General features: G+C 42.4%; 1 protein-coding gene across 1 annotated transcript in view; it reads left to right on the top strand.

The window, feature by feature from the left end:
• CCDC148 (coiled-coil domain containing 148) overlaps positions 1–26,624 on the top strand; it is a 165,917-nt gene that overhangs the window by 33,887 nt on the left and 105,406 nt on the right. Inside the window, exons 6-9 of the mRNA XM_090041252.1 lie at positions 102–265; positions 3,076–3,171; positions 3,271–3,452; positions 26,359–26,497. Coding sequence (XP_089897378.1) covers positions 102–265; positions 3,076–3,171; positions 3,271–3,452; positions 26,359–26,497 — 581 coding nt within the window. The remainder of the gene's footprint in view (positions 1–101; positions 266–3,075; positions 3,172–3,270; positions 3,453–26,358; positions 26,498–26,624) is intronic.

The raw sequence follows: 26,624 nt of genomic DNA on the forward strand, positions 1-26,624 counted from the left end.
TATTTAAAAATAATAATATACTGCTGATTTCAATTTTTAATAAGAAACTGCAGAAACATATATTTTTGTCTTTGATAATGCTTTTGTTCAATTTGATATAGCACATCATTTATCAAAGGAAAGGGAGACATATCAACGAAATACAGTAGATCCTGTCTGGCAACTGAGAGAAGATTTGAAATTCAGGCTGTCTGAAATGCAATGCTGTCTCTCACAGCAGTCATCTTTGGGACTTCAGTTCAATCCAGTCAAGGTGTTAGAGCAGGTTGGTATTTCAACTTTTGCTCTTACAACTTTATTGTTGCTGGTTAGCAGAGGCATAGGCATAGCTCCTTCAGCAGCTGCAAGAGCAGCAGGGGAAAAATTATGCTGACCACTGAAGACTGAGGGAGGGGTAGGAGAATGGGGACAGACATTCCCTAGCTCTTTGCACTCTGGAGGCAGCTGCTGCTATAGCAGCAAGGGATGGCTGCAGCAGCCCAAAGGTGCAGATTACCTGGAAGCTGCTCCTGGTGCTCTGTTCTCTTCCCGCTCCACCTTTTCCAAACAGCACTGCTTTGTTTCGACTTCCATTTTGCCATTTTGAAGGGGTAGTTTTTCATTTTATCATTTTGTTTCATTTCAAAGCACTGTTCCATTTTGTTTTGTAGAAACTGTTTTGCTGTTTCGACGTTTCATCCATAGGCTATAATGGGGAATCATGAAAATACCTATAACTTTGTACTTTCTTGCCTGATGCAAATGAAAATTGCAGGGATGGTAGCCCCTTCTGAGGGCACGAAACCTACCATGTTTTAAAGAGATAGGTGGAGCTGTGCTGGACTCCTCCTGGGGGTGCAGGCCCCCAGATCTGTGTGCAGGATGACAGAAGGCGGCCACTGCCACCTGGGATCAGTGCTCGGTGCAGCCCACACCCAATCCTGGGAAGACTGCTGCTACCACTAGTCACAGGCAGCAGCAGCAGCCTCCTGCCATTCCACTCACAGATCTGGGGGCCTACGCCCTCCAGGAGGCCCATGCTTGGTGGCGGCACTGGGAGGGCAGATGGTGCGGGCTACAGCAAATTGTGGGGTGGCAGCAGCCCCCCTTTTATCACGGAGACCCTCCCCAGGCACTGGGGAGAGCCCAGTGCTGCCCCTGCTGCAGCCCCAGGAGCGGGGCATCCCATCTGCCTGCAGCCACTGGTCTTCACTGCACCAGGGGGTCCAGGGCACAGTGTAGCCCAGTGACTGCAGGCAGGCAGTGTCTGCCGCTCCCAGGGCTGCAGCAGGGACAGCACCAGGCTCTTTCCAGCACTCAGTGGCAGTGCTGGGAGGACAGGCTGAGTTCCATGGGGCTGGCAGAGCCACTTGGAGAACAGCCCTGGCTCTCCCTACCACAGATCTGAGCCTGGCAGTGGGAGGTGGGGGAGAGCCACTGTCCAGGACTGTGCTTGGAGCCAGGGCTGCACTCTGAGTGGCTCTGCCACTGGCTGTCTGCTACCTCCCACCACCAGGCTCAGCTCTGTGGGGTTGTGGAGCCTCCAGTTGCTAGGCTGTGCTCACCAGGGCTGCACTCCAAGTGGTTCCACAAATTCCATGGAACTCAGCCCAGTGGTGGGAGGCAGTCGGAGAGCCAGTGGCCAGGCCTATGCTCACAGCCAGGCCTGCGCTCCAAGCAGCTCTGCCACTGGCTCTCTCATCTCCAGGCTGAGCTCTGTAGGGAAGACCCCAGCACAGCCCCCCAGCTCACAGCCCTCCCATTGCAGCTGGTGCTGGTGGCCCCCCAGGAAGGGCTGGGGGAAGCAATTGGAGACCTGGGGGAAAGACTGGGGAGCTGGGGAATCCAACCAGGAACATTCCACCAGCTCCTGGTTCAATTCCCCAGCTCTCTGATTGCTTTCCTGAGCTCTTCCCAGGGGTGTGGGCCCCCAGATCTGCACACTGGGTTTCAGCGGGCTGCTGCTGCAGTTTCAGCGGAAGCCTACTGAAACCCCATGCACAGACTGGGGGCTGGCAACCCCCGGGAAGGTCTGGGGAAATGATCAGAGAGCTGGAGGTAGTGATCAGAGAGCTGGGGAATCGAACAGGGAGCTAGATATCAATATCGGAGCAGTCCTTCCACACTCTTCACCCCCCATCTTCTTAGTTTATGTTTAGCTCCAGCAAGCTTGGCTTTGAAATGTGAAATGTTTTGAAACATTTGAAACGTTTTGAGTGCCCTTGTTTCGTTTCAAAGCTGTTTCGAAGCCTTTTGTTTCATTTCAATTTCTCTGTTTTGAGCTCGAAATGTATTGAATCAACTTAAAAATGAAACGCCCATCAAAATTTCTCACAGCCCTAATATGCTGTTGTATGCAGGGCTGACTCCCCTGGGGGAGGGGCATTCTGTTTGTCCCCCACCCCCTGACACTCTGCTGGACATGGCCTGCAACTGCCCTGCTCCTCTAACTAGCCAACATGTGGCTGCTCCTGTCATGGCAAAGAACCTGGGGGTAAGAAGAAGCACATTCTGGCACCCCCTTATTGTCAGCACTCAGGTCGGTGCCCTGCTTGCCCCTCTTGTTTACACTGCTGCTGGCTGGTATTTATTTTTGAAGGATGGGGAGCAAGTATCTTGGAACCTTTTAAAAGAAATGTGAAATATAAAAATATGCACCTTAATTTTACAGAAAAATATTGTAGCTATTTTTTTTTTTTTAGTAATGAGAAATCTCCATTGGCCTGGATGATCCTTGAAATTGCTTCACTAATGTCACTTAAGTTACACCAATGTGAAACATGTATGTTAGAAGAAAAACAGGTTTTGTGGCAAACAAGCTACTGAAAAACAAATGAGCATACATTTGTAGTCGGCTACTCCAGCTAATCCAGAGTAACTTCCTGTCCACACAGTTTTACCACATGGCAATTCAAAGCAGTTTACCCACTTTAGCTGGGGGATTGACACCTTATCACACTATAATGTACACGAAACAGTTACTGCAGAGTGGCTGAGTAACTTGTTTGTGTGCCCTTCATAACCTTTGTTTTGTTTTGAAATGACAGCTTTCATATTTATAAAAATCTAACTGTGAAATAATATTTCATAAAATAGGTAGCCTTTGTGAAAGAACAACAGAAAACTATTTTGGATCAACTTAACCTTGAAAGACTGGCTTTGGAGAGAGAGCTTGAAGAATATAAAGCCAAAGTAAGAGCTGAAGAAGGTTCACTTTTCCAAATTAATCAAGTAAACAAAATATACCTGCATCATCCATATTGGCCCAATGATAAATGATTTTTCTTCTAGGTGTTGGTATACTCTTCAGAAGAGGAAGCTATCCTTTTTCACGAAGTTCCTACAGAATTACTGGCTTTGGAGTGCCCATACCCCGATTTGAAGACCTCAGTTCTTAGGGAATTCCATAAACTTGCAGGTGAATATTGGTCTAAGCTTCAGGAGATTGACCACCAGTTGAAAGTCATATTCAGGTAATGAAATAAATTTTAATATGTCTATTTTTAAGGACAAAAGAGAGAACTGTGCTGTTTTACACTCTTTAGAGAGGACATTTGTCTTTATCAGAATTACTTCTCTTTTGTAAAGTACAATACATAGTTGACTCTATGCCCAGCTCTCTGGGATTAAATAGTCAGTAACTGTTTGCACAGCTGAGAGAACTGTGACAGTCTTTCAAAAGAACTTGTCTGAAATAATAAGCAAAATATTTTACAGATTAAAGAACCAGTGTCTGGTGTATAGCAAATCTTTTCTTCACATGTTTTGCCTTACACAGATAGAAATTCTTTTGAACATTTTCCATACGGTAATTTCAGTACAGTATCAAACATTTAATATTGGAAAAGTATTTTACTTCCTTCTGAGGAAAATCTAGAACATACACCCATGTACACTAGATAAATAGGTCCACATCTTTTTATGAAGTGTAGTTCATTGCAGCAATATTGCGTTATGAGATACCAAAAGTTTACTGAATTAGTTTAGAATTATTTTAAAGGAGTCATTATTTATAAGTCATCGACATCATAATGGGATGAAATGTAACATGTTTTGACACACTAATATAACATAACTCACTGTAATGGTTTGCACATGCAACCTGACGCAATTGCAGAATGATGTATGAACTCATCAGGCAAACCTAGATTTGCACCCACTTGGAGGACTGATGAGAGCAGGAAAAATACTAGGTTTCTTTTGGGAAGGAGATTCCTGATGGAACAAAGAATGTTCAGGAAATATCTGCATGAAGCTGCTTTCGTTATGGTTTATGCAATATGACCAGGGATCCAGGTTTTCCATTTCCCACAGAAAAACAGAGTAAAATGCAAATTTCCCACTTTACCAGAGGAAATTGTGGATTTTTCATTTTAGCAGAGAAACCTATGCAGTTTTGCAAGGAATCCTCTACAGGGGTTCCAGCCTACAGGGGGCTGGGAGGGAGTGGAAGGAGGGTGGTCAGACAGGGGGTGCCATGTGCATGTACATGCACATGGCTGACAGGCAGCCTGGAGAGCAGCTCCTGCAAGTAAGTGAAAGGGGGATTGAGGCCCCCATTGGGAGGAAGGGAGTTGGGTAGGGCTGGGGCTACTGCCCAGCTGGGGAGTGTGTGGGGCTTGGGGCCCAGGGCAGGGAGTGGGACACAGCCACTGGTGGGTGGGTAGGGCTGGCTCTCTGCCACTGTATGCACTCCTGGAGGATGGGGGGGCCCTGTGATTTCCAGATCTGTGCATGGGGCAGGTGTGGGTTGCCTGGTGCAGGCTTGGGCTCCTGCCTTGCTGCCCTCCCCCAGGGTCACCTCAGCCCGGTGGGTGCAACCTAGTGCTGCAGGGCAGAGCGGGGCCATGTAGGAAAGCTGCTTGCAGCTGCAAGCTCTGAGCTGCCCTGGGGAGGTGTCTCCTGCATGCAACCCCATACCACTGCTCCTGCTGCTGTCGCATGGATAGGGCAGTGCAGAGCTCGCAGCGGCAAGCATTTTTCTGCATGGCCTCACTCTGCCCTGCAGCACTGGGTTGCACCCACCTGGCTGCGGAGGATGGCAGGGCAGGAAACCTAGCCCGCAGTGGGAAGCCCACACCCAACCCATACATACATCTGCAGGTCATGGGTCCCTCCTGCCTCCCTGGGACTGTGTGAGTAAGGAGCACGAATAGGGCCAGGGGGCTGTGGGGAGTCTTTCATTTTAATCATGGATTTGTGTGGGGTTATTTTTTGTTTGTTTGTTTTATTAGAGAACTTGCGATTTTTATTTATTTATTTATTTATTTTTCATCGGGGAAAACCAGGATCCCTGAATATGATACACTACACAATGCAGCTCTAGTTGAGGAGAAATTACATTTGTATTAAGTGCAGAAATCTCCAGTGGAGTCCTTTCTGAAAAAAATCTCATGACTGTTTGTCTGATAGCTATGTTTTATAACTTCAGTGAGTGTTACAGCCGTGTAACACGGTCTTTCTTTAAAGTGAGGAAAGACTCAGAATAACATTTATCGTGAATTTGAAAGCTTGTCTAATTTTATCTTAAATATGCAGTTGGTTCAATAAATGATATCATCCCCCAAAATCCTTGTCTCTCACATCATTCCTAAGCCATCATGGCTACAACATCACTTTAACATTACAATAACACTTACAGCATAAGCTTGCAAATCCTGTTTGATTTATATCACCTCTTTCCTGATTGACTTAGACCTGTCATGCAATTCAATCAAAGTTTTATTTTTATGGAAGTGATTTAAAGTAATTATTGTTAACAAATCTACAAAAAATATAGAATGACTAAAAAGTACAGGGATGTTTTGATACTCTTAATTTAGAAACTAAATATTACACTCAATGGAAATAGGAAAAATATTAGCTGGATATCAAAAGAATACCAGAATGCATGTGTTAGTGCATAATAACTAAATGTTACATTAAACAACCAACTAAATGTTACATTACAACCAACAGAGAAAGATAGATTGGAGGCTTTTTGCAACTGTACTTGAGTATCATATTTCAGTTTGGATTTTTGAATATCACCTAGTTTTTGCACTGGCAGGTAAAAACTACCTTGAAGGTGAAAACTAAAACACCATATGTGTACAGTGAAAGTAACTTGGCCCTAGTTATGAAGACCACCTTTATGGTTACCTTCATAACTATGGTATGGTATTTAATGAATATGTAGTATGAAAACTAGAAAAAATATGGAGGGAAACCCACTGGAAGGAGAAGTTAAAAGCAAAAGGAGCCCTCTACTGGAAGATGTAGGGAGGCTCTAATGGGTGAAAAATTAGGACATGTATGTGTATATTTTCTTATTGGCAACCCTAATTCACAAACTGTTAATCCTCCCAAAGTCATCAAGTATTTAAAATCATATTTAAAAATACATTTTAGGGGATTTTAAATTGCCTTCTAGCTTCTTAGCCATTAGTATGCTGTTGCTTTGTTCATGGTTTCAGGATTTCTTCTCAAATACCCAGGTGCTAGGATCTCTTTCCTTCTTGTGATTTTGTTTTTTGCCTTTTTAGTTAAAAACTGAGATTCATTAGCCTCAAAGACTGAGAGTTGGCAACACTGATATTTGTAACTTTTTAGAAGTACAGTCCTTTATAGGGCATTAAAAGATTAAACAAAGACTGTGGAATTGTAAGTCTAAAACTCAGATCTTTGCATTCTGCTGACTTCTTACTGCCCTAAGGGTTTACCTAAATTGCAAGGGAAAGTATGACTACTGCATGGGTAAACATATTTGAACTCAATCAAATTTGCATGGGTACCAATAACAGTGAAAACATGGAAGCACAAATTTCAGGCTCTTGAACACCATTACTAAGAATCTTTGCCTAGCTTGTACAGCTCATGCTGAAGCTTGTGCCTCAGCAATTGCGGCAAATATGTGTATTCATACTAGTCATAACTTCCATTGCAGCATACCCTAAGTTTTGTTCATACTGTGATTTTTTTTGTTTTTATTTTTTTTTAAAGAATCCTGCAATAGAATTATAGCCTTAATGACCTGTTTTTCCTTGATATAGTTCAGAACTATCTCTTTATTGCCTCTCTCTTCATATACATAAACTGCAGGCTTTCTTTATTATGCCATATATATAGTAGATCACACTTTTCTTGGCTGCTTGTTTCGGAGCAGCTGACAAACTTTGGCACAGATCTGAGAAACTGCCAGTTAGAATGTCTACCCTAAAGTGTAAAAAAGAAAGCCTGTAGTTAAAAATTAGAGTTCTTGTGGTTACAAATTTCTTTGGACCAAATGAACAATGAGAGAAAAAAATCTGCCTGTCACAATATTATGCATAACCATTTCAGAAGTAAGGAAAAAAAAAAGAGCAAGAGATTGGTTTTATAAGGGATTCTATTTCTTCTTGTTTTGGTGGATCTAAAAAAAGATAAGAGTTTCTTCTTTTTAAGAAAAAGAGAAAAATACATAAATAGTATAGAAGAATTGAACTACCAACAGCATACTTTGCAAGGAAAAAATATGCAATTAAGGCTAATTTTGGTAGATAAATTTTATCTATAAGTTATTAATAAAACATTCTACTTTTTAATGTTGCTGGAATATAAATTTTATTTGTAGAACCTCTGCCTCCCTCAAATCTTGAATTCCCACTTTTGATATTCAACCCAGAATCACATTTTACCTTTATTTCTAAGGAAAATAGTAATTTTCTGAATGATTTAAATAACAGAAAGACAAAAGAGTAATTTAATTTCCAGTCATTTGTATGTTTAAAACTTGCCCTCTCGTTTTTCCAGAAAAATAGAGTTTCAGGGTATGTCAAGTAATTTTACTCTGTACAAAGCTTTTAACTGGATGTTTCCAGTACAACAATAGACAATGACACGGTTGACAGCTGGGGAAATTGACATCTCACTTGGTGGTATTGTTGCAGTCTGTCTGTCTGCAGATTCAACAAGACAGCAGTGAATGAAGTTTACATTGTCCCAGCTGTTGTATAGGATATCTGGCGATTACTGAGGTGGAGAGGGTAGCTTCCCTTATTAGTTGTTTATATTCTTTAGAGGATGTAAAGCAAGAGATTAACTCTGGGTAAATCTGCTTCAAAGGAAGCAGCTGCCTGAGGGTTGTTGTGTATAGGATAATTGCCATGCTTCAGTTCTAAAACCAAATAATGGATACTTCTAGTAGAAGAACAATAGATATGATTTGGTAAAAGTACCACATTTAATATCTGGATTACATTTTCACCCTGGTGAAAAGGCCAAATTCTGACATTTTAAAGATGTATTTAATCTGAAAGACATTTGAGAGATTCCAGTTTTGTTTCAAGATAAGATCCCATACTTGTATTTTCACTGAGGCTAAAATAAAACTAAATCTTTCAGGATACCCTTTCTGGATTATGTGCAATGCACCAATTGTATACTGGCAGAGAATATAAAAGTAAAAATTCCCGGTATACTGGATCAGTTTTCCTGGATGTTTAGTGAGCAGCTGACAAACTTTGGCACAGATCTGAGGAACTGGCAGTTAGAATGGCTACCCTGACCATTTACAATAGACCATTATAATATACTAGCCAATCGTCCATCAGGAATGACAGGAGGGGGAGGATGGATGCCACCACCCACCACGCTGTGCCACTGCCATCTCCCAGGAGCAGAGGTGGTGGGGAAGCCTGCCCCTTTGGCCAGCACCCTGTGCTTCCACCACCTGCAGGGAGCAGGGCTGGGAGTGGGGGGCGAGGCCAGTGGGACTGGCCTCGCCCTCCTGCTCCATCCGCTCTGTCTCTACCATCCTGGCGGGGGCTCTGCCCCACCGCTGCCTCTTGGAGTGCGAATAAAGCATGACAGACAGACAGACTAAGGCTTTTATCATATTAGATTTTTCTCAGTGTGTCCTCCATATCTCTTTCAGGAAACCTAAACAACTCTATCTCTGTTCCTGTAAAGGCAGAAATATACCTTCAAGGCTAATTGGTTGCTAGAACAGTACACCTAGAAACAGAGGATTCCTCACTGCTTGACTTGGAAATTTAAATTGAGAATGGGGATCCCTTTGAAAGATAAGTTGTAGCTGAAACAGTTATGAGCCCAATGTAGGAATCATGAAGTTGATGTGAATGGGTGCATTACATGAGCAGTCAGCTGAGATGATTGTAACTTTCCTCTCTGACCATAGGCTAAATAAAATCTTATATTTATGATAAAACTGGCAGATTTTAAAAACTTTTCTTAACAAATAAAATAACGATTATTCTTTATTCTCACCCCCACCTCCCTGTACTCCTTGTAAAATTCCCAACTTTTAGAACTACAATAGATGGTGTCAATATTACAGCAGTTCCCAAATACAGGATTATTTGCACCAAGGCATTGCAGAAGGTTTAAAAAGAAAAATTCCTCGCTTCCAGTGTAAAAATATAGGATTAAGCGGCCATAATTGTCCTCAAGCATGCTTATTATTTTCACAGCTGGTGACGTGCTCGGAGTTTCTTAGAACAAACAATTCGTAGCAAACAACTTTGGCTAATTTAGTTTATTTTTTAACTTTTTAAAAATAATCTGCTATTCTACTTATGTATTTATACAGTGTGGAAACCTTTTATTCTATAGTTTGTAAAGTAAACACTTAGTCATGTGTGCACATCTAATTTGTGCTATTAGTGCTCATATGCTCAAGATGGTTCTGTAGAACAGCAGTGTTCCTTGCAGCTGGGTATGTGCCCTAAGGTCCTCATGCTCATATAGTGGTGGCATGAAAACCAGAGTGGTACCAGCTGCTGCTCCATTCCTTCTCATGTCCCATAGCTGCAAGGTGGGACTACTCAATGTCTGCTTCTTGGTTTTGTTTTGTTTTTAAATTTACTCTTGCTAGCTGTCTTTTGGTAAATATTAGGCTTAGACTAATTTTTGTTTCTGAGATTTAGTTTTATAATTTATTTGAAAAATATTTCTTTTTTCCCTCCCACTTTTCTGCTTACTTACTGGAGCCAGTGTTGTTTTAAAATTGAGAGAGTAGGTTAAATATTGCTCATTTTGTGATAAAGCAACACCAATAAACAATGGACATGCTAGGTGTCGTCTTTGGGGGGGGGTTTCCGGGGGAATCCTACATCCTCGGTTTTTCTATGTCCTTTAATTCTATCTCTAAAAGAACTCTGAAATTTAGATAAGTTTATTTAATTGGATTCAGGTCCAGCTGTAGTCCCAGTGGGGCAGACTCCATCTCTGTATGAGTGCTTCTGTAAATTTGAACTTAACTAGCTCCATTGTCTAAAGTCTCAGCTTTCACATGCTTGTGTTCAGGCCTGTGTGAAATTACAAAATTGCAGCACTACAGTTTTTCCAAAAATTGGGGGTCTCCTGACTTTAAAGATTCAGGAATCCTAGATCTATCCTGACCACAAAGCTCCTTCCATGCCTACTGGATTAAAATGTATTTAAATAGTGCCAGAAGCTCCTTTTTGAATGGGGCAATCATTTCTCACCTGAGATCCTTCTTTGGTTTCTGATGTAATAAGCCACCCCCCTCAAGAGTCCTTTCTTATGTGTCCTAAATGTTTTTGTATAGTATGAAATGCTATGCAAGAAATTTTTCAGTTCCAAAAAATGCTGACGCATACTCTGACTTGTGAAAAGGTTTCCCTTTCTTGTCCAGGCAATGCAAAGGTTTGTAGTGTTGGCAAATCTAAAATAAACTATCAGTAACAGACTCCTATAAAACTTTGCACTACACTAAGTGTTTGGGAAATTTGGTAGTTCTGTGCAGCTTTATATTTGTTTTGTCATAAGGTGAAGGCTGCCAGTTTAGGCAGACGAAGGAGTTTAAGAAGAAGGGTGCAGATGGTGTGGTGCAGGTGGTGTGGTGCATCACCACATATACCATGACCTAGTGAGAGAAGCTTTACTAATATGCTAGGGGCCTAGCACTATATTATTTTGTTTAAGATTGAAGCAAAAACACATATGTAAGTTTATTGGAATGTGCACTAATTTGTGAGTTTATGTTTAAGTTTTAAAAGATGAAAGACCCTAGGGGGAAACCCCCCCATCAAAATTAGTATAAAAAAAAAAACTTTCATAAGATCTGTAATCATTATAATTAAATATATGTCTCTTATTCAGATTTGTAGAACAAAATCTAGTTTTCTGGAGTGTCTTGAAAGTTCCTCCAGTATTTCACTGTCAGTCATTTCTACACCTAAATTAATGTTACCACACTATGCAGAAGAATAACAGACAGCAAAATTGCAGAAGAAGGGACAATTTGGATAGTGGACCATCAAGAACATTAAAAAGGAGAGGGTTAACACTTATGGAATGAAGAGACATTGGCAGGAAAAAGATAGATTATAATGAGCATTGAAGTCAATTGATTAAGTGTCATCTGAAAAGAAATGCCACTGACCCTCCCAGGCAGTTGGTTTTAATGTTTTAATGTTTCGGTAGAGTAGAAATCACACTGTACCACTGCAATCCCTAGATCCAATCCCACCAGTCAGACAATTTGTAAATGCATTCCTTCTTGTTGGAAGCCGTTCTTGTTGGAAGCTTTTCACAGGCACCGGGATTTCATAGCAAATAGGAGTGCCATATCAGAGATTCATAGATTGTAAGGCTGTAAGAGACCTTGGAATATCACCAGGCAGGAAAGACAGGTGGGGTCAGGTGACCCCAGCAAGATGACAATCCAGTCTCCTCTTGAAGATTTCCAGGGTAGGCGATTGCACCACCTCTGGAGGGAGCTTATTCCACAGTCTGGACACCTGAATTGTGAAGAAGTTTTTTCTAATGTTGTGCCTGAAACAGTCTTCCAGGAGTTTGTGGCCATTACTCCTGGTTCTCCCCAAGGGTGCCCCGGTGAACAGTTGTTCACCGAGCCCCTGATGTACTCCCCTGATGTAGCAATAAACTGCTACCAAGTTCCCTCTTGGCTTTCTCTTTTTCAGGCTGAGGAGTCTCGGGTCCCTCAGCCTTTCCTCGTATGGCTTGCTGTGCAACTCTCTAAACATATGGGTGGCCCTTCTCTGGACTCCCTCAAGTTGTACCACGTCTTTGTTAAAGTGCAGCACCCAGAACTGGATGCAGTACTCCAGTTGGGTCTCACCAGTGCCAGGTAGAGCGGAAGAATTACCTCCGTGGTCTTGCTGGAAATTCATTGACCGATGCATGCCAAAGTAGTATTTGCTCTGCTGGCAACAGAGTCACATTGCCGGCTCATATTCGTGCTCTGGCCTATTATTACCCCCAGGTCTCTTTCATTTGTAGTGCTGGTCAGGTTGGCATTGCCAAGCCTGTAGGTGTGCAAGGGATTGTTTGTCCCTTGGTGAAGGACTTTACATTTCTCAACATTGAACTTCATCTGGTTCTGATTCACCCAACTTGCTAGACTGTCCAGATCCACCAGTATCTATAGCCTATCTTCAAGCGTGACCATGCTTCCCCATAACTTGGTGTCATCTCCAAACTTGGCTAGTGAGCTCTTCATCCCTTCATCCAAATCATTGATGAAGATGTTGAAAAGTACAGGACCAAGCCCCGCCCCCCTGCAGGACACTGCTGTCCACTTCTTGCCAGGACAACACAGATCCGTTCATTAGGACTCTCTGGGTTCTGCCCCGCAGCCAGCTTTGTACCCACCTAACTGTCTTGCACTATCTTCCAATTTTCTCGCGAGAACATCATGAGATACCAGATAAAAGGCTTTTTGGAAGTCCAGGTACATAATATCCACCACTTCTCCCTTATCCAGGTGACAAATCACCTGATCATAAAAAGAGATGAGGTTTGTTAGACAAGACCTGCCCACGACAAAGCCATGCTGGCTGTTGTTCAGTATCCTACCTTCTGCAAGCCTATCATACATAGATTCCTTAGTGAATTTTTCCAGGATTTTCCCTGTGATAGATGTTAAGGTAATTGGTCTGTAGTTAGTCAGGTCCTTACTCCTCCCCTTCTTGAAGACGGGCACAACATTGGCCCTCTTCCAGTCCTCGTGAAGACGGGCACAACATTGGCCCTCTTCCAGTCCTCGGGGCATGCCACGAGTTTTGGAACAGTTTTGCCAGGGCCTCTGCAACGACATCGGCCAGCTCCTTCAGCACTCTTGCCCCTTCTGCTGCCCCCTAGCCAAGCCAAATTTCAACTCCCTATGCAAAACATGAAGGCACTAGTGCTTTTCAACAAAAAAAAGAAGAGTCTTTGAACATGGTGAAACAACATGTTTCTCTAAGCTTGTTTTTGGAAGTTTCTGGACCATTTTATCTGTATCTTCTAAAAATACTCAGTTTGAGGCAAGCACATAATATGGGACTCTTCAGCCTGAAAGACTGTAAAGTTCAGCAAAATAATAAGCAACTGATAATGGAAGGTATTAGACAAATTTATGCATAGGTATCAGAACTCGCGTTCCCTATATAAAAAAAAAAGAATCAATTAAAATGTAATTACATGAGGTATTTACATGAAGGAAATTCTTATGTGATGGTCATTAACTCATTTGTTTCATTGAAGATATAAAAAATGAAACTTATTATTAATATTAAACTACCTTGTCAAAAATAAGGAGTTTGAGTATATCTAGAAATTTTACACCGTAAACATAACTCTCACCACTACGACAATAATGCTGACATTGTGATCATGTGTACTCACTTCTTTAAATCTGTGGGTTAAGCAAGGGCTGCTGAGCTAGAAAGTCCTGAAGCTTCACATTGAAAAGGCAAGAATAAAACTAAGCAGGGCCTAGAAAGAACTGAAAACTTCTATCCTTTTTAGAGCACTGCTTGGGCAAAGAATTGGGACCAGAACAGGTGAAAAGCTTCTTCCTGACCAAAGAAAGATCATGGATACCCTTTCTAACAGACTTTCTAATATGGCTGCTGCATTACAGAAGCTAAAAGCCATCACTTAAAATCACACAAGTTCTTGTCCTGCTGCAAAAGCAGTTTCTTAATATTGAGGTCCATTTTCACTTGCTAATATCTGCCCTGAAGAGAGGGTGGATGGACAACTCTGTGTTACTCAAACTGGTGTAACTGCCCATATCCATATAAAACAGCCATCTTACAAATATTCATGTGAAGAAAAACAAGGAAAAAGGCAAGAAACAAGCAGCTATTTAGAAGATTAAAACCTGTTTTGTAGCATCTCCCTCCTTTTAGTATTGCCTCTAACCATATTAAGAATAATATGTTGCAGCATGGCATAAATCATGTTATAGACCTGTAATGTTGTTTCTGCAGTGCCATTTTTAAGTAATAATAAACTTTGGACTTTTGTTGCATGAAAACCTGAGGGGGAAGGATGAAGGAAAAACATTCATTGCCCATTGACCTTCATCCTTCCTTCATGGGTAAAAGTAGTAAAGGCTCGTCTTTCATCTATTTGGCCACCTCCAGATACCACAAAAGGGCAGATAAATGGTAACAGTCTGTACAAGTAAATTTTAGGTGAAAAAGTGAGCCTGGATTTTAGTGATGGGGGGGAGGCTACAAAAGGGCAGCATCAGGGTGTAGTGGAAGTGGGGACAGTGTGTGAAATGGAAGCAGTGCTGCCCCCACCCCCAAGAAGACTTCCCTCTGGTAGATACAAGCTCCAATGTGGGGACACCAGCTTCTCAAACACCATCAAGTGAGGTCTAGGAGCTTTTTCTTTGCTTTTTCCATATAATCGACACTGAATCAAACTGTGTGCAGTGGTTTGTATTCAGCATGGTTATATTGCACACAGAAGATAGGCACATAAACAGTTACTGCAAGGGATATTAGGATGTGAATTTATATTGGTTTCTGCAGTAACTGCCCATTTACACGTTCTTACCTCATGGTATATGTGATGTAGTTTTACCCTATGTGCAGGGGAGGTGGGATGAGTTGCCTCCAAAATAAGACTGTGCACACAGGCCATTAGTTCAACATCTACCCTACTCCACAGTGAGTTCACATGCTACTTTGCCTTGCATTCACTTGTTTGTGTGTTCATATCCATAGTTTTATAATGGGGTTGTATTAAATGGTGCTAAGCAGAATTTTTATTTTTTTGTCTGTTTTTTTTTAATGGCTGCTTTGATTCAATTTGGTTTTCTTCAAGCCATTGCTATCAGAAACTTGTTGAATAGGAGTTATACTTGTATGTCTTGGATAGTAGAAGCCCATTTATTATGTTTTTCCCCCCCCCCTCCTTTCAACTAACCTCACATTTCTGACTACCTTCTCCCCATCCACCTCTCTGTTGTTCCAGTGGATATATCTTGATGAATATATATAAAGGAACTGGTGTGTGGTGCATTGTTTTATTGCTGTTCTCCTGTTTTCTGTAGAGAGTGATCAATATGGTTTTCACTGCACTAGAATTTCTGATGCTTATTTTTGGCTCATATATAGCAATAAATATCAGTGACTTCAAGCGTAGAGAATATATAATTATTAGTAAACATGCTTGTTAATTTTATGTCTCGGGTGTTGAAAATATATAGTCTGCTTAATTGTGGCATATTTGCAAGAGGTGTTTGAAATATGAAGTCATTAAAATCAATGAGGGGACAAAACAGGATTTGATTTCGATAACTAGTCATGCCATGCTTGTTTTGAGGTGCATATTTGTGCATTGTCCTATAATGTCATCTATATCCAAATAATATTTTAATGTTGACACTTAATCTACAGTCAATCAATACCATCATGCAACATGTATAGAATTGTTATAAAACTGTATCCAACAACACTCAGTCTATTTTTTTCCATAATGAAATATTATTTCTGGTATTCTGTTATGAAAAAATACTCTAATAAAGCCTCTTCACTTTATGTTGGGGAAGCATTAGTCTTGCTGCTTAATTTAATGTGGCTGATCATTAAATGCAAATACATCAAAGTTACCATAATTATTTATATGTTTTGAAGGTCATATTCTTTAATTTCTAATTGAGCATAAGAAAACAAACTAGCTGTCTGCTATATTGCATGTTATTTTCATTCTATTCAGAATATAATCCTTCTTTTTTATTATTGCATCTCCATATGACACTTTAAAAATGTATTTTCTTCTTCATTCCTAGTTTCCTGGCACATTCTTCACAAAGGGACTTTAAAATGTGAACCAAATCTCATGCATGTTAATACTAGGACTTTTTTCATTTCAGCATTTGAATCAACAAGTCTGTAATAGATTCTACTAGAACCAAAAGTTTCTTCTCTGGCCCATCTTCCTTCATAAGAATAGATTTTTTTTTTTTGGTTTAATCCAAAATGAAAGGTCTCTGCACCCCCAAATGCCAAAAATGAAAAGCCAAAGGAAATGAATGCTAGATTTGCAATGTTATCAATGGAGGAAGCTTTACTGCTGCCACAGACCTGTTATTCAGTAATTCAGGAGTTAAAGGGTAAGCACTGAACTACTGAGTAATTCCTCCCCCTACCTGAGGGATTTGAACCAAAATTTCCTAAGAGTGTGTTCTAACCACCCCATTTTGTAGGGAGACAGCTTTCAATGTTAATACTTGACTACTTTAGGGGTGTACTTGGTAGCTGTGTTGGTCTGAGACAAAAAGACATACAAAAAATGAGAACTCTTGGTTCCAACACGATACCTTTTATTAGACCAACTGGAAAATGACAAGAAAATTGTCCTCTTCTGCAAGCTTTTGGGATCAAAGTTCCTTTGTCAGGCTCTGGATAAAGTGTAGATTGTACAAGATAGTAAAAAGTCCCCATCCCCACTTTTTACCATCTTGTACCATCTTCACTTTTCCCAGAGCCTGACGAAGGGACTTTGATCCTGAAAGCTTGCAGAAAAGGACAATTTTCTTGCCATTTTCCAGTTGGTCTAATAAAAAGTATCATTTTGGAACCAAGAGTTCTAGTTTTTTGTCAACTGCTGAAACAGAGACTGGAATCTAGATGTGTGGCCTAACTTCCCAACTCACACTTTGACTACTCTTATTCTATACAAACGCAAATGAAATGACTGCATCAGAAGAACTACCTCAGAGTATGCTTATAACTTAGTGGGACATCTGGGTTCTGGTTCATGAGCCTGTCTAAGTTAAATTTCTCCCTAGTCTCAGTGAACTGAATAACTAAGGGTTAAGGCACTGTCCTCAGAGGTGAGAGAGGTAGGTTCAAATTTCATGCCCTCAGATTCCTAGCTCTCTCAAATCCTGAACATGTGCTCTAAACCTTGAGCAGCTATTGATTAAATGGAGAGTCCTTCAACAGTTATGTAAATCCTTCCCTGAAAAAAAAAAAAAATCAGTTGAAACTCTTGGGCAATTTTTGACCAATATTTGCAAATAGTTCTCATCTAGTCAACCAGTCCAACCCGCTGCTCAAAAGAGGACCATCCACAACTATATCATCCCAGCCAAGCCTTTGTCTAGCTGGGTTCTAAAAACCACCAAGGATGGAGATTCCACCACCTCCCTGGGTAACCTGTTCCAGAGATTTACTACCCTTCCAGTGAGAGAGTTTTTCCTAAGATCTAGCCTAAACTTCCCTTGCTGCAACTTGAGACTATTGCTCCTTGTTCTGTCGTCTGTTAACCCTGACAACAGTCTAGTTCCGTCCTCTTTGGAACCACCTTTCAGGTAGTTGAAGGTTACTATTAAATCTGCCCTCAGTCTTTTCTTCTCCAAATTAAATAAACCCAGTTCCCTCAGCCTTTCCTCAGAAGTCCTGTGCCCCAGCCACCTAGCCATTTCTGTTGCCTTCTGGTGGACTCACTTCTATTTGTGCACATCCTTTCTATAGCGAGGGGTCCAAAACTGGACACTACTCCAGATGTGGCCTCATCAGTGCTGAATAGAGGGGAATAATTGCTTCCTTTGATCTGCCGGCAATGCTCTTATTAATGCACCCCAGTATGCCATTAGCCTTCTTGACAACAAGGGCACACTGTTGGCTCATATCTAGCTTATTGTCCACTGTGACCTACAAGTCCTTTACTGCAGAGCTGCTGCTTTGCCAGTCAGCCCCCAGCATGTACTGGTGCATGGGATTGTTCCATCCTAAGTGCAGGACTGTATTGGTCCTTGTTGAACTGCCAGGTTGGAGGGTTAGTCTCCCCTCTACCCCCACTGGCAGCAGGGTCTGCCCACCATCACTGCCACGCTTGCTCCCTGCAGGGGATTTATCCCCCTGCTGTCCCCTCCACCAGATGCCAGAGGGAGGGAGAATATCTCTGTATCTGCCCCTCACACCCCAAAGGGGCCCTGCCAGCTGGTGCCTGGCCATGCCCCCACCCTGCTACTGCAGTAGGAGGGGCAGGGCCTTTGGGGGCAGCAGCCCTTGTCATAATATTGTAAAGTGCAAGCTTCTTCCCAGCAGGGGGCTGTGCTGTGGGCAGGTAGAGCTGCGGCAGGCTGTGCATGGCAGCACCAGTGTCCAGAGCAGTCCAGAGCCTTCCAAGGCCCCCACAGTTCTGCCATGCTCTGCAACTGCTCTGCCAGCCCCACAGCACAGCCCCCTCCCAGGAAGAGGCTCGCGCTTGGCGAAACCATGTCCTGGGATGCTGCCCCCATCACGGTCATTCCCCCCCTTGCCTCTCTAGCAGCTGGGCAGGGGTGGGGCTAGTCGCTGCCAGTAGGGCCCCTGGGGGGGCAGGGAGGAGGGGTACAGGGAGCAGGGTTATTCCCCACTCTGCCCCTGGGGTACCGCAGCTGGGTTTGCCCCAGCCTGGCTGCAATCACTGCTCAGTCTGCGCTTGGGGCCAGCCCCCTCCCGGCAGGAGGGGGCTTGTTCCACCAGACACTGCCTTGAGTGCTGGTGCATGGGAGTACCAAGCAGTATCTGTGGCCAGGCTGGGCAAACCGGGCTGAACGAGCAAGGGGAGAGTGACCATGATGGTGGCAACAGCCCCAGTCACGGTTTCCCTAAGCATGAGCCTCTTCGTGGTGGGGGGGCCATAATGAGGAGTCAGCAGAGCTGCTGCAGAGGGTGGCAGTGCTGTGGGGGGCTTGGAGGGCGCTGGCCAGCTCCAGATCCTGGTGCTGCCGTGCACAGCTTGTTGAAGTTCTGCCTGCCTCGCAGCACATCCCCTCTCTGGGAAGAGGTTTGCTCTCTGAGACATTATGACAAGGGCTCATCCCCATCAAAGGCCCTGCCCTCTGCCACTGCAGCAGCAGGGCAGGGGCATGGCCAGACACTGGCAGGCCCCTTGTGGGCAACGGGGCAGGGATGTGGGCAACGGGGACAGCAGGGGGCTTATTCCCCTGCAAGGAGCAAGCACGGCAGCCAGCAGACGTGTCTGCTAACGGGGGTAGAGGGAAAACTAACCTTCCTCCCTGGCCCCCTCTGCCTCAGGGGCCATGGTGCTCTGCTGCAGCTGCAATGAGGGGGGAGCTGCTGGCAGACCTGGCTCAGGTCCTTGCCAGTGGGACAGAGAGAGGGGAATTCAACCCCTTTCTGGCCAGTTCAAACCAGACTGGCCATACCCCCCCAGCATACTTCGGTGCAGCCAAGGGCACGTTCTAGTGCTCCCAGCTCCTGGCTTGAGCATCTGCAGACATGGGCCTGCATTGCCTCAGTCCAGGGAGAATGTTTTGTCCTGTTACAAACTGGTTTAGCGCTTCACAACTGGAGAAAGGTGCAACTGGGCTGCTACACCCCTGGATCTGCCTTTGCTTAAGTCCTGCCCCTCAAATTGTTTCAGCCACTTCTGAAATGCAGTGTTGCTTCTGAGCAACAATACATAATCAGTTCATATAATAAAGTGAAATGTAGGGAAGGGAAGGGAAGAGAAAACTATCTGCCTGCAGAAAGGGCAGCAGTTGTGTGCATTTAGATTTTTTCCTCAGTAGCCTTTCCTAGGTAAAAGTAGTGACAATAAGAAATAGGAACAGAATTGTTGTCAGTTGATTGTACAAAATACAGAAACAGACACATCCAATACAAGAAAAATAACACAGCTAACGAGAGATGCAATTCTTTGCCAGGTTATCAGGTATCTTGTAACAGACATTCCTATTCTTAATAAAATACAAATAGGACAATGAGCATCATAAGAGACTGGAAGTGTTTTCTTGTTTCTCTCTGCAGGTATTGATTTTGCTAGGAGAGGATTAAGCTCTTTCTACTGATTAACAGGGGTAGGTTACTCATTATGGCACCAGGTATAAAGAGGAAGGGGTTGACTCTTTCAAGGAGTGTTTTAATGGTATGAGTTGAGCAGTCCTGAGGAAAAAACCCTATGATGAGCTAATCCTGTGGAAAAGTTTGAGGTTATATGAAGGACTATCATTTTTGTGTCGCTAAAACAAAATTCCTGAAAGTATGTGGAATGTACTTGTGCAGGAGGTTTAAAAATTGTCTTCTCACAACTGGATAGCCAAGGATATAAGTAACAGTCTCTAGTTTGTGCAAGCACAAATAGATATCCTGTGAATGCTGCAAAATGAAGGGAAATGCTTCTCAACTGTAAACTGTTTTGTAGAAGAAAAATCCTCCCAAAGATTACTTCTTTCAGTATTGCAAGATCTAGTTCTTGGTTCTCAAAATGTTTCATTCTGTAGGTATTGGGAATGGCCATTGGTGATTCGTAGACCGAGATTAAGAACTGTTATGGTGGACAACAGAAGCAGTACCTACTTATGCGCATCGTAATATAATATCGAGTATGATAACATCCCTGTGTTACACTTCCGCATAACAGTTGCAGACAGTAGAGATGTATGTGATGGCAACGCACTAATCAGAAGGTACCATTCACGTACAGAACAAAAATTAAATACACCACAACAGTGCTGCAATCATGTAGCAGGAGGTACAGTTGAGGAATTCATACTGAGGAAAAGGTTCTTACCTCAAGAGTAAGAGCCATCTCATAGAAGTGATCTTTTAGCGTTCCAGAAATTAATGCTAGGCCCATGTAAACCTACTTCTTTGTTCTTAGTCATACCAGTGGAGTTTCACAATACTGAAAATACATTCATAACTTGTAGAAGGCAGAACTTACCCAGTTTTCTTCTTTTGTTCAGTTCCTTTCAGCAACAGGGCCAGTGGATGAAGCTTTTTTAATGAATATAGATCTATAATGTTATAGATCGGTTATTTTAACAGAGGAGTCTTTCAGCATGCTTTAAAAGGAAATCAAAGCACACTCATGTTAACCTCTCATACAAGTTTATCCCATAATTTTGGGCCCCTCTTTAAAAACCCTTTCGCTATCATTCCAGTCTTTTTATTCCCAGATGAAAACTAGGCCAAAGTGACTTGCATAACCTATTATACAATAGAAGTAAAAAACCCCCACTGACCTCACACCTGTCATCCTACACTTGAACTTATAATAAGGGCCATCAAACAACTGCAGCCTATATTTGAAAAGGACTAGAGTTTGAGAAAAATACTTTCAGCACCCCGACTTCTGCCTTCAAACAGTCCTATAACCTTGCCCAACTCATCATCAGAAGTAAACTCCCTGCTGAACAGCAGGCACCTAATGGGACCCAGCTCTACCTCAGTAATAAATGCAAGACCTGTCATCATATTTCTACAACCACCACAATCAACACTCCTCACAACAAAATCATCCATCAGAATCCATGGGTCATACACATGTTTCTCTCGGAACGTAATATTCCTCATGCAGTGCACCATATGCCCTCATGGAAACTGGATGAAATGAGACTAAAACTATGCACTCCTTATCTAAATTCACAGTTCTAGTGCTCAAAGGAAATCTCACCAACACCTCTACAAGGTGAGACTGGGAATAGAAATTCACCAGCTTATTGGACATCAACCGTCAGAATTTTAACTTAGGTAACGATTTCATGATTATAGGAAGTTAGGGTTGGAAGGGACCTCAGGAGGTCATCTAGTCCAACACTTTGCTCAAAGCAGGACCATCCCCAACCACATCACCCCACCCAAAGCTTTGTCTAGCTGAGTTTTGAAGACCTCCAAGGATGGAGCTTCCATTACCTCTCTGGATAACCTGTTCCAGTGTTTTACTACCCTCCTAGTGAGAAAATTCTTCCTGATATCTAACCTAAACTTCCCTTGCTGCAACTTGAGACGGTCGCACCTTGTTCTGTCATCTGCCACCACTGAAAGCAGTCTAGCCTCCATCCTCTTTTGAACCATCTTTCAGGTAGTTGAAGGTTGCCATTATGTCCCCTCTGTCTCCTCTTCTGTAGCCTAAATAAGCCCAGTTCCCTCAGCCTCTTCTCAGAAGTCCTGTCTCCCAGCCTCTTCACCATTTTTGTTGTGCTCTGCTGGACTCTCTCCAGCTTGTCCACATCCTTTTTGATCCAGATCCATTATAATTTTTCTGATACTTGCTAACCCCCGCACTTCACAGATTACAACAACCATACTTAAAAAGCTTTTGATCCACCCACAATTTAGCTCATCTGTGCCCGCTTCTGTCTCTGTCTGAGGAAGGATACTGATACCCAAAGGCTTGCCTATGTCTGTACAAACTGTATACTTCATCCAATAAAAAATATCATCCACCAGAGTTCTTGCCTCTTGCATAAGCATAGTGATCATGATCCTTTCCTTGGACCGTAACCTTGTCATGGTGGAGAGGCTTATGTGTTCCAGTGACCCTCAGAGCTATGTCATTTGTTGTCTTCTACTCCTTATAGTGTCTTCCCTGGCAAACAGGTTTGAGGCAGGGTCCCAGACTAAGCATGGTTTAAACTTCTGAAGATCCCACTGGTGCAACAGATGTACTTGAGGACCTGCTGTTCTCTACTGCTGTGAAGGCAGACAAGGGCTGCAGTGGGATAGAGTTCTCTGGTTGTTTTGGACATCCTTGCCACTGGGTCCAGGGCTCCTTCCTGTCAAGTTTGTGTGGCTGTTGCTTGCGCACTGGCTTCCCCACATTAAAATATATCAGATGCAGGCCTCTGCCAAGGGTGTTAACATCTCCCACAAACCAAGTCCTGTGGTGATGGACAGGTGGTGGTGGTGGGGACAGGAACAGTGATCTCTGAGAGTCCCTAGCCACAAATATGTATGTACGTGGTGGTCATGTGATGATCATATTGCACTTACCAAGATAAAAGTACAATTTAGCAGCTGCAGCCATGACTGAGCAGTCCTATTTAGGATCCCCTCTGCTCACCCTGAGAGGGGAAGGGGCTAGAAAAGGTTCCCTAAACCTGTCTTGAACTGCCCTGGCTGGATTGCTGCATCCAGTGGGATCACTCTACCTGCAGTCAAAACCAACAAAATAAAGTACTGAAATTGTTAATGGTGCTGCACCATACATCAAGCTGCAGCTCATTTAAAGGAGAGCAGTCTTGCTCAGGAAGCCGAGAAATGGCAGAGGAGGAAGAAAAGTGCACAACATCCTGGTCAATAGCTGTGCCCCCCACCCCAAGACATCACCTCTCATATCTGTGGAAAAACTTGCAGAGATTGACTCTTCAGCCATCTTAAAACTCACCAATAATTCCCTCCCCCCTGGCAGACATCATCCTTGTATTGAGGGATAGTCAAAGAAGTGATCATGATAAAGAACAGAGAATGAGAGATGTTTTATGAGCTAATTGGTCCATTTGTTCTTATGTCACACCTTCATGATGCACTATTGTGGCAATAAATGAACACCATATTTAAAGCACACAGGGCACATCTACATGTGCACCAGACTGTTGTTACTGTGCAGTAATTTAGTATTTGCTTAAGCAAGTACTAAATGACTGTGCAGTAACTGGCATTACTACACAGTCCTGACGCCACATGGGTTTTTTCCCACACTACTGCGCAGTAGCGTTGGCATCATGGTTTGTACCTGCTAGCATTACATTGCTGTAGCAATGAACAGCCAACAGCTAGATTTCCCTGGAACAGTGAATTTCTGTTGTTCCAGGGGATCATTGAAACTGAGAACACTTCCTGAAAAGTGTTCTCAGTTACAGCATTCAGAGAGAGTGCAGAAAATCAGACCAAGTCACAGAAGAATTAGTAGTACAGCCTTGAGAACAGAAAGTGTGCTTTTCAGGCTAAGTACCAATTGACTTAAAGGGACTTGAGGCTGGGAAAAGAGAAGCTGCCCTCCATCATATGATCATTCCAGTGTTTAGAGAAAAAGGACTTTGCTTATACTAGTAAGTAAATAGCATGCCAAAGATGCCTCCATTATCTCGTAATGAAAACAATTAACAGAACACTGAACTTGTTGATTTGAGTAGTTAAATCAAAAGGTAACAAATGTATTAATTCCAATGGAATATCAGGTTAGGTTCTTATATACTGTAAGATCACCAACACAAAAAAGCTGGAATGTCTGTGAATAAAAATAGTTTAACACTAGCTATGAATGGTTAATTTACACAACAGTCCTGTTTCTGTTTTCAGCCAAATTGGTGACAAGAGTATCTTGCAGCAAATTCTCTTCATTGCTGTAAGACTGTGTTCATATAGATTATTCCCCTTTTGTTGGACAATGATACGAGTTTAGAGAGTCCAAATTGATTTTTTTTTTTTGGCTGTGTTTTGTATATATTGACCATTTTGGCAATTCAGAACCTTAATACATCATAATTGCTTTCACATATCACATCTTCTATTTTCTTTTTTGCAAGTTAGATTCCATCTGCTTGTTTCACCCCATATGTTCCCATTTCATACTCAGTTAAATTTTGCCTTCTGGGGCTGGATATGAACTCGCCCATTCTTAATTGCCTCAGAAATCCAACAGTAAATTTGTATGGGCCTTAAAAAAAACCAACTTGTTTTCAGCACTGAAAACATTCCAGAGCCATAACTTCAGGTAATGAAATATTGTGAAGAAATACCAGCAACCATAAGTAGCATCTTTGGCCAGCTTTATTTCACTTGACATTTTTTACACAGTGTAATTTCCTAAGTACTGTGGAAAGCAAGAATGTTTTAATACTTTCAGAATACTTTAAGGGTATATTTGAGTACTTTAATACATTTTAGCATTGTACCACATCTCTCTTTGTGTCTTATTTCCTTTGCTTCAATAATGTCCCATAAAGATCTGCAGGTAACTTCCTAGAAGAGGGGTAGCACTGACCCAGGAACAGTACTTGTAGAATAAAAGAATTCAGTCACTGAGGAAGAGAAAAAAACCTTGGAAAGTGGTTTGGAAAAATACTTTTCTTTCTAATTTAGGCCTGGGAGTAGTGTTCTGGCAGCAAGGAGGGCAAGAACTCTCATCTCCTCATAGTGATAAACTGATTCTTTAATGTTCCAGCCAGTCTTTTACTCATGGGACCAAGACAATACAATAGACTGGGAAATGTGGGTAGAAACAGATGTTACCTTGATGCCCCCATAACATATTTTATGGGGGCACAAAGGCCAAGCAAATAGATACCCACAGATATAAATAGCCACGCTATAAATAGTGGTTGCAACAAAGGTGTTATTTATTTGTGCTGGATGTACGTTTTAACAGTGGATATCTGTTTATGGTGCAAGAGTGAGTAGCCTGTAGCTGCCCATGCTCTCCAGCTGCCCTGGCATGTGCTCCAGACATTTGAGGGACCTGATCTTAAACATGTTGGGAATCTCTGGGCAAAACTGCATCCCTCAAGTCCTAGGATTGCCTTCCTGGTTTTCCCCGCTTGCTGAGATACACCCTTGGGATCTCCAGGGTGCATCTCAGTAAGCGAAGAAAGTTGGGCAGGTGTTCCCAGGGCCTGAGGGGCCAGATCCTGCCCAGGAATTCCCAGGGTGCATCAGACCGGGTTCCTCAAGCTTGAGGAGAACACATCAACAGTTGTCCTGGAACATCAATGGGTAATGTGTGTTTTTTCACAGTGAAGTGGATCAGCTGTGTCTGGAAGTGTCCAGGCATAGTTAATTCACTTCATTTTGCAATGTCTATTTCTACCCTGAAATTCCCATCTCTGTTGGGAATATAGTGTAGGGCTCTGGAAGGCCCCTTTGTGGAATGGCTTTGGATATCCAAGAACAACAGGTAGGAGAGAGACCAGGAAGGGAATATTGGTGCCAGCTCTTCTCTTCTGACTTTGGGCAAGCAACCTACCTTTTGTTCATGTTGTTTATTTATTTATTTTAAAACTAGGGGTTAGGGAGTGAGTGGGCTGAGTCTTTGTGAGAAGGACAAGAGCATAAAGTACAAGGCAGAAAAGGTGTGGCTTCTCTTTGCCAAGAACAGATCACAGGGCTGGTTTTCACTACCTTATTTGTCCTGCCTCTCACCGTTTCTATTTTCTTTTAATCCATCGCTCTATTTAATAGAGTTGACTCTACATGAGGAATATGCTTATACCCACTGTCATTCAGTAACTTCTGAATGACATTTCAGAAGCCCGTTTGACATTCAATTACACTCTGCGTAGATGTTCTGCTAATGCAAGGGTTAGCCTTAAAGAAAGCCAAATCTTACGATTTTCAGATCTCATTCGTTTTCAATTTAAATTATGTTGGACCTGATTATTTTGAATATTTACAGGAACTTTGGATGGAGTGAAGATGATCTCTGGGTTTTTCAGACTGTTATAAGTCAATATCCAAGTGACCTTCAGAGAAGAAGAACTCTCTACTTGGATATGCTACAGAGGTATCTACCCGACAAATCTAGGCATGAGCTGGTAAGTGCTGTTTTTTTTATGTTGAAAAGCTCCATTTGTTTTAAAAATCACTGTAATGAACATCTGCATGAATATATTAATTACAGAAGCTTGAGAGAAAAAAAGTTTTATATTTTAAAGTGAGTTA

This window comes from Crocodylus siamensis, chromosome 4, assembly GCF_052110815.1.
Source record: "Crocodylus siamensis isolate JL-2025a chromosome 4, ASM5211081v1, whole genome shotgun sequence".
Lineage (NCBI taxonomy): Eukaryota > Metazoa > Chordata > Crocodylia > Crocodylidae > Crocodylus > Crocodylus siamensis.